At 44.3% G+C, this 15,486-nt stretch overlaps 1 protein-coding gene across 2 annotated transcripts in view; it reads left to right on the forward strand.

The window, feature by feature from the left end:
• Window positions 1-15,486, forward strand: part of USP20 (ubiquitin specific peptidase 20) — a 118,766-nt gene that overhangs the window by 30,736 nt on the left and 72,544 nt on the right. For both annotated transcript variants that reach the window (XM_077478205.1, XM_077478210.1), the window contains exons 3-5: window positions 6,238-6,291; window positions 6,377-6,439; window positions 9,162-9,299. In XM_077478205.1, coding sequence (XP_077334331.1) covers window positions 6,238-6,291; window positions 6,377-6,439; window positions 9,162-9,299 — 255 coding nt within the window. The remainder of the gene's footprint in view (window positions 1-6,237; window positions 6,292-6,376; window positions 6,440-9,161; window positions 9,300-15,486) is intronic.

Genomic DNA, 15,486 nt, shown 5'->3' on the forward strand with positions numbered 1-15,486 from the left:
ATCCCCTTCAGACCATTGTGTCCTTCAGGAGGTGAAGGGCTATTACAAGAGACTGGGGAATCTTCTCAACCAAGCCACCACTCTGTTCTCTTGTCTGACAGCGATTCGGATCCAGAGGATCCAGGAGTGGGATTTGATTATGCTTTATTTAGTACCGGCTCTAGTCAAGGCAGTGGAAGAAGCTCTAAAGTGGGAAGAACCTATTACTTCCCCCCTCCAAAAACAGAGAAAGTTTTTCAAACAACTTAAAAAGGAACGGCAATATTTTCTTTTCCTATCTGAATTGGGAGAAATCATTACTGAGGAGTGGAGCAAGATTGATAGGAAAAGCTCCATGCAGTCGAAAGTGTTTAAACTGTACCCCTTTAAAGAGGCTGATGTAAAGCACCTTGAATCAGCTCCTCTGGTAGATGCAGCACTTATGCGTTTAGTCAAATACGTGACTCTTCCTTTGGAAGACACGGTATCTTTCAAAGATCCGTTAGAGAGAAGAATTGACTCAGATCTGAAAAGAATTTATCTGACTTCAGGGATGGCTTGTAAACCAACTTTGGCATTAGCCGCAGTTTCAAAGGCTATTGAATCCTGGGCCGACAATGTTGAAGAGTTCTTGAGAGGTATCTCGATGAATAAGGCTAAAGACTCTCCCATTCAGGAGATCAGAATGGCATCAGCCTTTCTGGGGCAGGCATCTATTGACATCACCCGCCTGCTGTCCCGGGCTATGTTGGCAGCAGTCTCGGCACACCGTGCTTTGTGGCTCCGTCCTTGGTTGGCAGATCCAACATCTAAGCAGGCATGGTGTCGTATTCCATTTGAGGGAACCTCCTTATTTGATAATAAACTAGATAGCGCCATATCCCAGGCCACGGGTGGGAGGTCTGGGTTCCTCCCTCAAGACAGACGTCTTCAGAACCAAAAACGTCTTTTTCCAAAAAAGACCTCGGATCGTGCTAGAGAAGCGCGCAGTTATAGACCCGGCCGGGAGTTCTCTAGATCTTGGAGGTCCAGACAATCCTCCCTTAAGAAAACCTCAAAAGGGGGTTCCGCAGGTAACCAAGATTCTACTAAATCTTTTTGAAATTGGGCCCGCTCAAACATGTCAGGTGGGGGCTCGCCTTCTTCACTACCGGCATGTTTGGACGGCCTCATTTCAAGATTATTGGACCGTCAAGACAGTTTCCTCTGGTCACAAGTGGACTTTCATTAACACTCCGAGGTTAAGGTTCATTCCCACGACAATTCCACGCTCAGAGGAAAAGAAACAGGTCCTATTGACCTACGTAAGTTGTTTACTTTATCAAAGCGCGGCTTTACCCGTGCTGGAAGACGAACGTGGCAAGGGCATGTATTCCCCTCGGTTTATGGTTCAGAAAAGAAATGGCGCATGGAGGCCGGTGATAGATTTGACCCACCTCAATTCCTTTATTCGCAAGGAAAAGTTCAAGATGGAATCCCTTCTTATGATCCAACAGTCTGTGCATCTGGGAGATTGGTTAATATCAATCGATTTGAAGGACGCATACTTCCACATGCCAGTGGCAAGGGATTTTCAGCAGTTTCTCCGTTTTGCAGTTGGCGAGCAACACCTACAGTTTATCTGTCTCCCGTTCGGGTTAACAACTTCTCCTTGGGTCTTCTCCAAGGTACTCCTAGCTGTAGTAGCTCTTCTCCAAGTCAAAGGAGTTCGTCTCCATCATTATTTGGACGATTTGCTCCTTCTATCTCAGGACAGAGATCAGATTCTGGAGCACAAGAGTTTAGTCATCTCCACTCTGCAGGCGTTTGGTTGGCTCCTGAACCTGGAGAAGAGCCATCTGGTTCCAACTCAAGTCATCGTGTTTCTAGGGGCTCAGTTCGACACATTAAAAGGCACTATCTCCCTGCCGGAGGAAAAGATCAGTGTGATCCGAGACAGGATTCACGCAGCTCGAGAGTCATCTCATTTTTCGGCTCTACAATGTTTAAAGGTGATTGGCACAATGACAGCCACCATCCCTATGGTGAAGTGGGCCCAGTGGCACACTCGTCCCTTCCAGAAGAGTTTTCTGCAACAGCAGGACTCGTCCAGTCAAACACAACGCATACTCCTTACACCAGCGATGAGGATGTCTCTCCCCTGGTGGCTTCAAGGGAAGAATCTACGCAACCATCATTCGATAGTTTCCATTTCTTGGGTGATAGTAACTTCAGATGCCAGCAACAAAGGTTGGGGCGCTCATTGCCTTTCGGAAGTAGCTCAAGGAAGGTGGTCATTCCCGTCGCTGGGGGTGGTCTCCAACATCCTGGAGTTGAGAGCAGCCTTTCAAGCGCCCTTAGCGTTTCGCCATCTGGTGGCAGGGTCATCGGTAATGTTAAGATTGGACAACACAACCGCGATGGCCTATATAAAGAAGCAAGGGGGGACTTGCAGTTGGTCTCTATTACGAGAGGTAGAACCGATAATGAGTTGGGCTCAGAAAAATGTGGCCAACATTTCTGCTGTATACATCCCAGGGGTCCAGAATGTTCAAGCAGATTTTCTGTCACGGGTCAGAATGGACAACAACGAGTGGTCCCTCCACAGGGATGTCTTAGAGTGGCTTCTGACTCTGGGAGTGTCTCCACAGGTCGATCTGTTCGCTTCGCCGTACAATCGCAAGATGCACAAATACTACTCGAGGTTCAGGGATCCTCAGGCGTTCGGGACAGATGCTCTCACGGACTGTTGGAAGTTTCAGAGAGTCTACGCCTTCCCTCCAGTTCCTGTAATTCTGCAGTTCCTTCGGAGGCTCAGAGGGGAGAGGGTGGAGATCATTGCGATAATACCATTCTGGCCCAACAGGCCTTGGTTTCCTCTGCTGCTGCTCTTCAGCTATCAGGATCCAGTTCCCCTGCCTCTCAGGCCAGATCTACTGTCCCAGGGCACACTATTACACCCGTGACCATCCTGTCTACACCTCAGGGCGTGGTTCTTGAGAGGGGAAGGCTAGAAGCTCTGGGTTGCCCAGAGCAAGCGATTCCAACCCTTCTTAGTGCCAGACGGAAGAGTACCAATAAAGTATATGAACGCATATGGGCCAGGTTTATGGTCCACATGTCTTCTAGGTCAAATTCATATAATTCTCCAGCAGTCCAAGATATATTGTCCTTCCTTCAGTCAGGGTTAGACTTGTCTCTGGCAGTTAGTTCTTTAAGAGTACAAGTTTCAGCCATTTCAGCCTTTACAGGAGTTTTGTGGGCAAATCATACCTTAATATGACAATTCTTTAAAGGAGCCATCAGGCTTAGGCCTCAAAAAAGGCCCAGGTTTCCCAAATGGGACCTTCCTTTAGTACTGGACTTTCTTTCTGATCTTGGAAGAAGTTTGGACACTCCCCTGTCTTTAGGAGATCTCACTATCAAGACTGTTTTTGGTGGCAATAACTTCAGCCAAAAGAGTGTCGGAAATTAGGAATCTTGGGTCTGTGGAACCATTTCTAACCTTCTTTCCGGACAGAGTGGTTCTGATCCCTATGCTTGGGTCAAATCCAACGTCAATATTTCATGAAAATCAGGAAATTGTTCTACCTACGTTTTAGAATATCAGACAACCAAGAGATTCACCCTTTGGATGTTGGTCGCATGTTGAAGCAATATTTGAATGCTACAGCTCCATTCAGGCGAACAGACTTTCTTTTTGTTCTTCTCCACGGCAAAAATTAAGGGATGCGAGCATCAGTTAGATCAATCTCATCTTGGGTGGTCCAAACGATTCAAAGGGCATACAAGGCAAAGGGCTTGGTTTCTCCTGAGGCAGTGACGGCTCATTCGACTCGGGGTATCTCGACCTCTTGGGCAGCAGTTTGGCATGTCGCACCAGAAGTTATCTGTAGAGCGGCTTCCTGGTCTTCAATTAATACTTTTGTTTCCCATTATTGTGTGGAGCCAGCTGCGCTTTCTTCTGTTCATTTTGGTTTGCAAGTATTGTCAGTGGACAATGAAAAATAAAATTCTGGTTTCTTTGCTCAACATTTTAGCCCACCCGGGTGTGTTTGGCGAGTTATTTCCCACACGTATGCTGCCATGGAGCCTGTCAGGAAAATGGAAAATTTATATCAGATACTTACCGTAATTTTCCTTTCCTGATAGGCTCCATGGCAGCAGGAGTTCCCTCCCAAATGTTGGAGTAGGCTAGTTACGGAACACGGATAGCAGCATGGAGCAAAGATTTATGGGAGTAGGGGTCCTATTGGGTAGTTATGGAGGCGGGGCTAACCCACACGTATGCTGCCATGGAGCCTATCAGGAAAGGAAATTTACGGTATCTGATATAAATTTTCCATTTTTTCATTTTGGATGGAGTGGAGAGGGACTAGAACATCTGTCAGTATTTATTACTCTCTGTGCCCCCCCCCCTCCCCCATTAGGGAGATTCACCCTCTCTATTTCTCCTGTTTACCATTAACATTGAATGTGAAAGTAAAAGAAAATTCAAAATTTTGGGTTGTCCCCAGAAATGTAATAGGGGGGGAAATCTTCCAATGGGGACACTAGTTCTGGTGATCTGGGGGTCCCCAAAGAATTCCCTCGGCAATGGGACATAGATGGCAAAAATTTCTTTTACAGGGGTTAAAACCCTCCCTTACTATCCAAAAAGGGAAAAAAAAGTTTTACCTATAGTTCTACTTTAACTGCACGATATCAGTATTTGGTTTTCTGCATTTATGCCTAGGAGTTGTTAATTTTTGCAGGACTGCACCTGTCCTGTGATATTTTTGGATGTGCGTTGGTTTGACTTATTTTTTTCCTTTACACACACACACACACACACACACACACACACACACACACACACACACACACACACACACACACACACACACACACACACACACACACACACACACACACACACACACACACACACACACACTTTTCCCCTAGACCGTTGATTGGATGGTTTCCACCCAAGGGGAGTTGCTTGGGATTCTCATGTTGTGCAAGTTAGGATATATATATATATATATATATATATATATATATATATATATATATACACACACACACATACTCAGTTGAGGGCATTTGTAAGGTTTGGCTCTGAAGTAGAAGGTGCTATCATCAAAATGCATTAGCCGGATTGGACCCTGGCAGGATCCCCCTGAATTCTGGAGAGCACTGGGTCCAGGACTGTGAAGCTACAGATGAGTAGCTGGAGGAGCGTTTTTTATTTGCACGTTTGGGAGTACATTTTATGAAATCTTTTAATAAACATCAGGACACCCCCAGTCCTAGAGGGCAGCAAAGCTTGAAGTGTACCTCCATGATGTGAATTTATCTCCAACACTTATACCAGGCTACGACATTCATACACAGGAGGCTTCTTTCTGATTGTTGTAATTGGGTAGAAATGGAGCCTGGAGCAGTGGTGAGGAGATGTTGGGGCTAGAACCTTCAAGCCAGGTATCTACCAGTAACTAAAATATCAATTTTGGTTGTGCTAGCCCAGTAGTCATCAACCCTGTCCTCAGGGTCCACTAACAGGCCAGGTTTGCAGGATAACTGAAATACATCACAGGTGATATCATTTGCTGCTCAGTGATTACAGTATTCTAGTCTGCATGTCCCCAAGGTAATACATAAAACCTGCCCTGTTAGTGGGCCCTGAGGACAGGGTTGATAACCACTGTGCTAGCCGCTTAAGGTTTTTTTCCTTAGCAGTTTACTCCTAGTTTGTGTCTTGCATCATAGGCGTAGAGAGGCTCTTCTCTTGTTCCATTGGATTTGAGGAGAACTTTCCCCTGGGTTTCACTGCATAGTATTTCCTACTAGTATGAGTGAACATCTTTGTTCTAAAACACTGGTAAAAATCCTCTGACCTGCTTTCCGGCTTCTGAAAATGAACATGGAGGTCATGGTGCCAAAAGTTTTTGGCCACATTTTTTAGCTCCTGATAATTTTTGGGTTTATGCTGATGGTCATTGTTGTCCTGCGTTTCAAAGGCCAGTCAGCAAAATTTTGCGTTTCTTTGGACACTGCATGTCTTATTGATGTGCCTTTGAACTGCATGCAAGACAGTTCAAACGCAGCCTTTTTTTTGTTAAATTCTATGTTTGCTTTTCAAACTAATGTGTTTGCGTTCCAATGGCACATGCAGACTAGAATGCCTGATGACATGAGTGCTAACTCTAATGAATTCCATGTTGTTTGGTACAAAGGATACATTGTGAATTAACTGGCCTATAACCATCTAATATACTGTGTCTATTTCTAAAGGGAACGTGCGAGTCATGCGGAGCTGGTGGACCCAATCTCTGGGCTTGCCTGCAGGTGAGTGGCCTAGGAGGAGAAGAGAGATATTTTACAGTGACATGTGACAGTGTAAGAGATGAGTGACATCTGCTTTATGTTTTAGGATGGCTGCCAATACGTGGGATGTGGAGAATCCTATGCTGATCACAGTACTTTGCATGCCCAGGTGGGTGAATCATTTACACTATTAAACCCAGCCAGTGACTTGTGAGCCCTCCTGGGTTCTCAGCTCCTATGCTAAAGTTTTTGTCTGACCCTGAACGCTCATGCAGATGATGGGTTCTGACTAGGCCTTAAACGATTAACCAATATTATCGATAATAATCGATAATGACAATCATTGTCAACGATTTTCATTATCGATTAGTTGGTCCGCTCCTTCCTCCCTGCCAGTCCATTAGAATCCTCCTGTGTACAAGGAGGCGGCACCGCCGTATGTGACCAGGCACCTCCGCGCCTCTCCTCCTCACTGATGTCAGCTTCCCCCGTCAGCCTTACCTGCTGCTACCTTGAGGGAATAGAGAGAGAAGCATGAAGCAGCCATGAGCGACGTTCTCTCTCCTCCTCGCTGACATCAGCTCACACCCTCATCCCCGTCCGCTGCTGCCTCGAGGGAAAAGAGAGAGAGGCAAGAAGCAACTGTGACATACATTGTGATGACAAGTGCCCCTTGACTTCATCAGAAGTATTTCTGGGGGGGGGGGCGGGAGGTTTTAGTGCCCCATCATTGGTGTTCCGGGGGGTGGGTGGAATAGTGCTCGCTCCATCATTGGTTTTCCTGGGGTCCTGTGGTGGGAGGGGGGAATAGTGTTCCATTGGTGTTGCTGGGAGGGGGGGGGGATAATGCACTATTGGTGTTGCTGGGGGGGGGGGGAATAGTGCCCCATTGGTGTTCCTTGGAAGGAGGGGGTAGTGCCCCATTGGTGTTCCTGGGAGGGGGAGGGGGGAATAGTGCCCCATCATTGGTGTTTCCAGTAGGAATAGTGCCCCATCATTGGCTTTCCCGGGAGAAATAATGCTGCCCCATCATTATTGTTCCTGGGAGGAATAGTGCTGCCCCATCATTGGTGTTCCCGGGAGGAATAGTGCCCCATAATTTTCATTATTACTTTAAATAAACAAAAAAATTGCATATTACTTTTTTTTTTTTTTTTTTATGATTTTATCAGATTAATCTAAACAAAAATCGGCCAACTAATCGATTATGAAAATAATCGTTAGTTGCAACCAAAGTTCTGACTTTCCCGATCTGCATTCTTCTTCTGGGTCAATGATTTAAGTCAGGACATAAAGCATTGCAACCACTGGGTAAACAGCTAGAGCAATTGACATTTTCAGGAGGTCAGTACTCGGTGTGCTGCATTTCTTTGTCCTGCATGGTCAAAGCACAAGCACAAGTTAATGTTAAAGTGAGCCTATCGAGCTCATGGAAGTGTATACATATTACTTGTACTCCAGGAACGTAACGCCTGTCCATTTCCAACTGATCACTCTGTCACTGGTGCTTTCATCTTGCCCTAGTCTTCTTCTGTGTTCAGAGTTTTCAGTGGGCTGGATTGTCGACCCATGATAAATGAAAATGGCACTCATGGACGTTACTACTTCACCACCCATGGCGTGCTGAGGCTTCACACCTTAGTTGCATGTGTGTGTGTACAATTTGGAAAAAATGTCTGGTGACGGGGAGATGTATTTTTAGCAGAAGAAATATAGTGGAGGTTTACTAAAAGCATTGCACACAGAATCTGGTACAGCTGTGCATAGTAACCAATCACCTTTTGGGTTTTATTGCCAAAGCTTTATTGAACAAGCTGAAGTTAGAAGCTGATTGGCTTCTATGCACAGCTGCACCAGATTCTCTGTGCACCAGTTTTAGTAAATCTTCCCTAGCGAGTCTCTTCTCTCATAAAAAGGTACCTTTTAGCATTTTTCCTATTGCCTTAAAGTGTTACTAAACCCAGGACCCTGCATTCACTATATCTGGTCTCCCACAGTACACAAAACATGGAAATGCAAATATTCAGTAAATATAAAATATAAACTGCTAAATACCTTTTTTTTATTTATTTTTTTCCTTTTTTTCTTTTTCATCAGCAGTATATAGCAGTCTTGTGACTTCTATCAGTGTCTGGTTAAAGCTTGTAGGAGTTTTCATTCTACTGTCATATAAGCCTGCATGAGCCCTGACCTTCTGTTTGGACATTGCTGATTCACCCTGTGCTAAACACATGCACCCTCCCAAACAAAAAAACAAAAAATTCTAGCAATGCACACCAAACCAAGCGATAAAACGCTGCTTGCTTGGTTCTTACAGCTCTGTGAGCAGAGAGCTGGTGACTGTCAGTCACCAGCTCTCTGCTCTGCCCCCCCACGCTCACTGGAGCACTGGGCTGTGGAGGGGGCCGGAGAACGGCCAGCTCAGGCTCTCATCGGTTTACTGAGAGGTTGAGCCAGGTGCCAGTCCAGGCATGTGGACCATATGGTCACCATCTTTCCCGAGTCTGGACCGGCTCTGTGACATGCAGGCTTCAGTCTGCTCTCTGCTGAAAACAGGTCAAAGGAGTGCAGAATGAACTGCACTCCTATTATAACAGGAGAAGTACAGCCAAAAGAGCTTTGTCTGTACTTCTTTAAATTTTGCTAGGTTTTCGAGGGGAAGTATACATTGGGTAATGGTCCATTTTGCATTATAGTCAAAGCTTGGTGGGAAAGTCTACAGAGCTCTGCAATATTCTTAGTGCCTTTTGTGTTAAAGTGAACCTGTCACTTTCCTGTGTTCAATCCTCTTATCCTGTTCAACTGCTGGAGTCAAAATGATAGGTGTATTTTAAGTTGCTGTAGTAGGGAGACTGAATTTACATTAATCTGGTGTTTTCTTGTTCTTTCAGGCTAAGAAGCACAATCTCATTGTGAACCTGACCACATTTCGCGTGTGGTGCTACTCCTGTGAAAAAGAAGTGTTTCTGGACTCTGGAGCACCTTCACCTACCCACTCCCACTCCACGTCACCAAGGCTTAGCCACAGGGTACGTAGTGCAGGCCATCATTCTGACACCTGACCTGGGTGTGTTTTGTAGATTGCACATGTTTGTGTCATATACAAGCATACCACCGTGTGTTATTACAGAGACAACTTGCAATAGTAAAATCTTCCAACGCTCGCTACACATGTTACAGCTCCATACAGTGCCTTCAAAAAATATTCGTGCCCCTTGAAATCTTTCACTTTTTGTCATGTTACAACCAAAACCGTAAATGTATTTTATTGGGATTTTATGTGACCAAAACAAAGTGGCACGTAATTGTGAAGTGGAAGGAAAATGCTAAATGGTTTCCAACATTTTTTTCAAAGAAATATCTGAAAAGTATGGCTTGCATTTGTATTCAGCCCCCTTTACTCTGATACCCCTAACTAAAATCTAGTGGAACCAATTGCCTTCAGAAGCCACCAAATTAGGAAATGGAGTCCCCCTGTGTGTAATTTTAATCTCAGTATAAGTACAGCTTTTCTATTAAGCCCTCAGAGGTTTGTTAGAGAACCTTAGTGATTAAAAACCATCATGAAGGCCAAGGAACACACCAGACAGTTTAGGGATAAAGTTGTGGAGAAGTTTAACCACTTCGGACCCAGGCCAATTCTGACATTTCTCTCCTTCATGTAAAATTCCTAATTTTTTTGCTAGAAAATTACATAGAACCCCCAAACATTATATATGTTTTTTTAGCAAAGACCCTAGAGAATACAATGGCGGTCATTGCAACTTTTTATCTCGCACGGTATTTGCGCAGCAATTTTTTGAACGCGTTTTTTTAAGAAAAAAAACTGCTTCATGCTTAAAAAACAAAAACCCAGTAAAGTTAGCCCAATTTTTTTACATAATGTGAAAGAGGAGGATACGCCGAGTAAATAGATACCCAACATGTCACGATTCAAAATTGCACGCGCTCGTGGAATGGCGCCAAACTTTGGTATTTAAAAATCCCCATAGGCGACGCTTTAAATTTTTTTACTGGTTACATATTTTGGGTTACAGAGGAGGTCTAGGGCTAGAATTATTGCTCTCGCTCTAACGTTCGCGGCAATACCTCAAATGTGTGGTTTGAACACCAATTTCATATGTGGGCGGGACTTGCGTATGCATTCGCTTCTGTGTGCGAGCTCCCGGCGAGAGGGGCGCTTTAAATTTTTTTTTTTTTTTATAGTTAATTTTTTTTTTGTTTTACACTTAAAAAAAAAAAACTGATGACTTTTATTCCTATTACAAGGAATGTAAACATCCCTTGTAATAGGAATATGGCACGATCGGACCTATTTACAGTGAAATATGGGGTCAATAAGACCCCATATCTCACCTCTAGGCTGGGAAGAATAAAAAAACAAAACAAAAAAAACCGATCATGGCTTCCTAGCCAGATCGGCGCCGTTAATTTGAATACCGAGGCCGGGCGTGACGTCATAACACCGTGCCCGGCCTCCGAACAATCATAGAGACTCCGGGGACAATCTTGTCTGCCGGAAATCTCTATGATTACTTGCTGGGGCCGGCGGATTCTGTGACCGACTCACCGATGGAAACGGTGAGTCGGTAGAAGCATCGGAGGGCGGCGGGAGGGGGGGGGGCGTCCCCTCCCGCCACCCGTAAGAACGATCAAGCGGCGGAACAGCCGCTATGATCATTCTTATGGTGTAGGGAATCGCCGGCTGAAAACGGCAATATCTGAATGATGTCTGTGGCCTCAGGCATCATTTAGATATAACCACCGAAACCCCATGACGTCAATAGACGTAGTGCGGGTCTCAAGTGGTTAAAGCAGGGTTAGGTTATAAAAAATCCCAAGCTTGGAACATCTCACGGAGCAATGGTCAATCCATCATCCGAAAATAGGAAGAGTATGGCACAACTGCAAACCTACCAAGACATGGCCGTCCACCTAATGTGGGAGAATCTGTCCAGAGGACAACTATTAGTTGTGCACTTCACAAACCTGGCCTTTATGGAAGAGTGGAAAGAAGAAAGCCATTGTTGAAAGAAAGCTATAAGAAGTCCCGTTTGCAGTTTGTGGGGGACACAGCAAACATGTGGATGAAGGTGCCCTGGTCAGATGAGACCAAAATTTAACTTTTTGACCTATGCGTGGCAGAAAACTAACACTGCACATCACCCTGAACACACCATGAAACATGGTGATGGCAGTATCGTGTTGTGGGATTCTTTTCTGTAGCAGGGACAGGGAAGATGGTCAGAGTTGATGGGAAGATGGATGGAGCCAAATACAGGGCAATCTTAGAAGAAAACCTTCCAGCAGGACAACAACCCTAAACATACAGCTAGAGCTACAATGGAATGGTTTAGACCAAAGCATATTCATATGTTAGAATGGCCCAGTCAAAGTCCAGACCTAAATTCAAATGAGAATCTGTGGTAAGACTTGAAAATTGCTGTTCACGGACACTTTGCATACAATCTGACGGAGCTTGAGCTATTTTACAAAGAAGAAGGGGTAAAAATGTCACTCTCTAGATTTGTAAAGCTGGTAGAAACATCCCCAAAAAGACTTGTAGCTGTAATTGCAAAGAAAGGCGGTTCTACAAAGTATTGACTGAATACAAATGCACGCCACACTTTTCACATATTTATTTGTAAAAAAAATTTAAACCCATTTATCATTTTCCTTCCACTTCACAATGATGTGCCACTTTGTGTTGGTCTATCACATAAAATCCCAATAAAATACATTTTACGTTTTTGATTGTAACATGACAAAATGTGGAAAATGTCAAGGGGTATGAATACTTTTTTCAAGGTACTGTAAAAATACATACATAAATAATGCATGCATAAATATTAGTGGATTTTTTTTTCTGTCTGTATTGTTCACATGTATGATTACACAAATGTGAACTGTACCTTTTATGTTTGAGGCCATTCCCCTCCCCCTTTCCTAAACTAGGGAAAAAAAATCTCAGATCTCTTAATGCAAATAAACGTTGCTTGCTTTGAACCTACATAAGCTATGCCATCAGTCAGCATGATGTAAATGGTTCAGACACCTAGTTTGTGAGGATGGTAGGTACTGGAATTTTATTAAATGTGCTTCTTATCTGTTATACCATGGTAAGCAAAAAGTAAAATTGCCATTTTAAAGAAAAATTACAATATTGCTAAGAAAAATAAATCAGGTCAGATATATGCATTATAAGGATTTAATCAAACGTAACTGCTGATCCTTACCTGCTCCTGTTCTATAGTTACACTGGCCATAGATGGATTGAATTTTACCCGGTTCAGCAGGGACAGGCTGAATTTCAATCTAGGCTGGTTGTACAGAAGTCGATTATTCAATAGCTGTTGGAACCAGCCTGTTGGAAAAAACTTCACTTGATCAGTGCCATTGGCTATAGCCCCTGGTGCTGATGAGTATATTCTGACAGCAGGGAACTCTCCCCACTGTCAGAATACAATAGCTCCATGGGAGGGAGTCCCCCATCCACATCGAATGTGTGAATGGGGGAATTGATTAATTTCTTTTGTTCAACCGATTGGATGAACAAAAGAAAATGAATCATGTATGCATTAGTCTGGTGCACCAGCAAGGCCTGCCGTCTCCTAATCAATCCCACTGTTATACTAGGAAACATAGCTCCCCACCATTTCTTTAGACTAAAGTCCCTTTCACATGACCGTTCCGATCAGATCCGCCTCAGTTTTTCAGGCGAACCTGATTGGATGGTCCATTTACCCCCCCCCCCCCCCCCCCCGTGGAACACCACAAGTCTGTTTACACCCGCTACCTCCAATCCAATCCGGACCGCTAAAAACAAAATGGAAGGGAATCCATTCTCCTTCGTGTAGGCGGATCGGAGTGAATGAAGGAAGGGTAGTCAGGTGTAAGCAGACAGCGGAGTCTGTACACATTGTTGCCCATAGAGCACAGCAGCTCTGACCATGTCTGCTCTGCATAAAGGAAGCGGAAACAGACCTGTCATCTGTCTGCTCTGCTCTGATCAGCAGAAAATCAATGGACGGATCCCTGCTGATCAAAACGTAAGGGTTTGATAAAGGGTTCTAATGGTACTCAATGAAGGTATCTTTCCACAAATAAAACCGTTTTATATCTAAGGACATTGCACTTGGATACAATGTTCCTTACAACAGGCTGCTGTGATATGGCCACAAGCTTTGTGCAGATTCTTGGGTGAGGTAGGCAGTCAGTTTTAAGAGCAGGGGAGTGAGGATTCTGGGAAATGCTGTCGATTTAATCTTGGTCCTGTTAATCCTTGTTTTGTAGTAAGTAAATACATAAACTTACCATTACTCCATAGATTCAGAAGATTGCTGCTTGCCTTCACGAAGGGACCCTGTACGTCCCAACTTGTCATGACTGGTGTATTGGTGACTTTATGTATTCATTGGATTCAGAACATCGCCATCCACTCAGTCATTACAGGCTTCCAGCAATTATACTGCACTGCATAGTACTTCTATGCTTGTAAGGAAGATTTTTTTTTTCACAGGTATATATAGATGGTTGCAGGTTGAAGTTGATGGGGTCTATATCATTACATGGCGAATATACTGGACAAGATGACTACTTGCAAGCCTGCAGGGAGAAAGCTTTCTTTAAGAGGCAATTGAGAATAGGTCGCACATCTACAGTACTGAGGAGGCCTTCTCGGTCTGAGATGGGGAGGTACTCCACTTGGCATAAACTGTGGTTACTGCTGGCAGACCCAGGTGCAACTTTTCTCCATAGGTCCTAATGGACAAGATACCTACTTTCAAGTCTGCAGAAAGACGTTTTTTTCTTTAAGGGCCTATGAAGTATAAGCTGTGAATGTTTATTCTCCATGGGCCCTTAAAGAAAAAACATCTCCCTGTAAGCTTGCAAGTAGGTATCGGAGTAGGCCTGCCAGTTCAGAGGTGGGGAGGAGCGCCCCTTGACCTAGACTGTGGCTCCTGCAGTGGGTCAGCGATGTACAGTATCTCATAAAAGTGGGTACACCCCTCACCTGAAATCAATGGGCAGCGTTGCCGAAGTGCCTGCAAAGAACTTCAGCAGCTGCGCTTTTCAGGTGCTTATAACCCCTTGTTAACCCCTTCCTTGGGGTTAAAAGTGCCCGTTCCCGCCTGCACAGTGGCAAGAAAAGCGCCGCTAAAACTAGCAGAGCTTTACCGCTGGCGCTTGGGAGGTCTGAGTGTGAAAGTAGCCTTTTTGTAATAAAACGATGTATGATGATAAGCATAACAGCCTTCCCCATGGCTGTGTTGAGTTATTTTGAGGGGACAGCAAATTTACACTGTTATACAAGCTGTACACTCACTACTTTACATTGTAGCAAAGTGTCATTTCTTCATTGTCACATTAAAAGAAATAAAATATTTACAAAAAATGTGAGGGGTGTACTCACTTTTGTGAGATACTGTATGTACAAAGGTTAAAACCTAGTATGAGGAAGGCTGTTATTGTCATCATCATACTTATCGTTTTATTACAAAAAGGCTACTATCACACTCAGAGCGCCCAAGCTTTATTTTTAGTGGCGCCTTTCCTGGCACTGTGCAGGTGGGGACGGGATGCTTTTAACCCCAAGGAAGGGGTTAACAGGGGGTTATAAGCACCTGAAAAGCACCACTGCTAAAGCGCTTTGCAGGTACTTCGGCAGCGCTGCCCATTGATTTCAATGGCAGGGGCAGTATAGGAGTGCTGTATATACCGCTCCCGCACCGCCCCGCCCCAAAGATGCTGCTTGTAGGACTTTTTATTCCGTCCTGCAAGCGCACTTTTCAGGTGATTTACAGGCGATCTTTTTAGCGCTAAAACGCCTGAAAAGCGCCTTCAGTATGAAAGGGGTCAAAGAGCTAATGGTAACCATGCATGCAGCAGTTGTTGACAATTTCACCCAGATAAAAACTCCTATTTTTCTTCTGTTAAAATAATGGATCGGATGTAAATGGACAAACAGTCAGTTTTTGCATGAAAAAATAGCTCCAGGACCCAAGTGGAGTTCCAGCATGTTAAAAAACAAAACAAAAAAAACACCTCTGCGATGGTTGCAACTAACACAACAATACATTATAGAAATAATAATAGTAGGTTTTCTGATTCATTTTCTATTTAAAAAACTCATTCTTCTCTCCTCATAGTGTGGGCTCTCAGCTTCAGTGTGGGCATTCCAAGCCCACTCGTTGCTCCTTCTGGGTGCTACCCAGC

The sequence above is a fragment of the Lithobates pipiens genome, unplaced genomic scaffold (genome assembly GCF_037356315.1).
Source record: "Lithobates pipiens isolate NorthernLeopardFrog02 unplaced genomic scaffold, aLitPip1_a1.2 Scaffold_1, whole genome shotgun sequence".
NCBI lineage: Eukaryota > Metazoa > Chordata > Amphibia > Anura > Ranidae > Lithobates > Lithobates pipiens.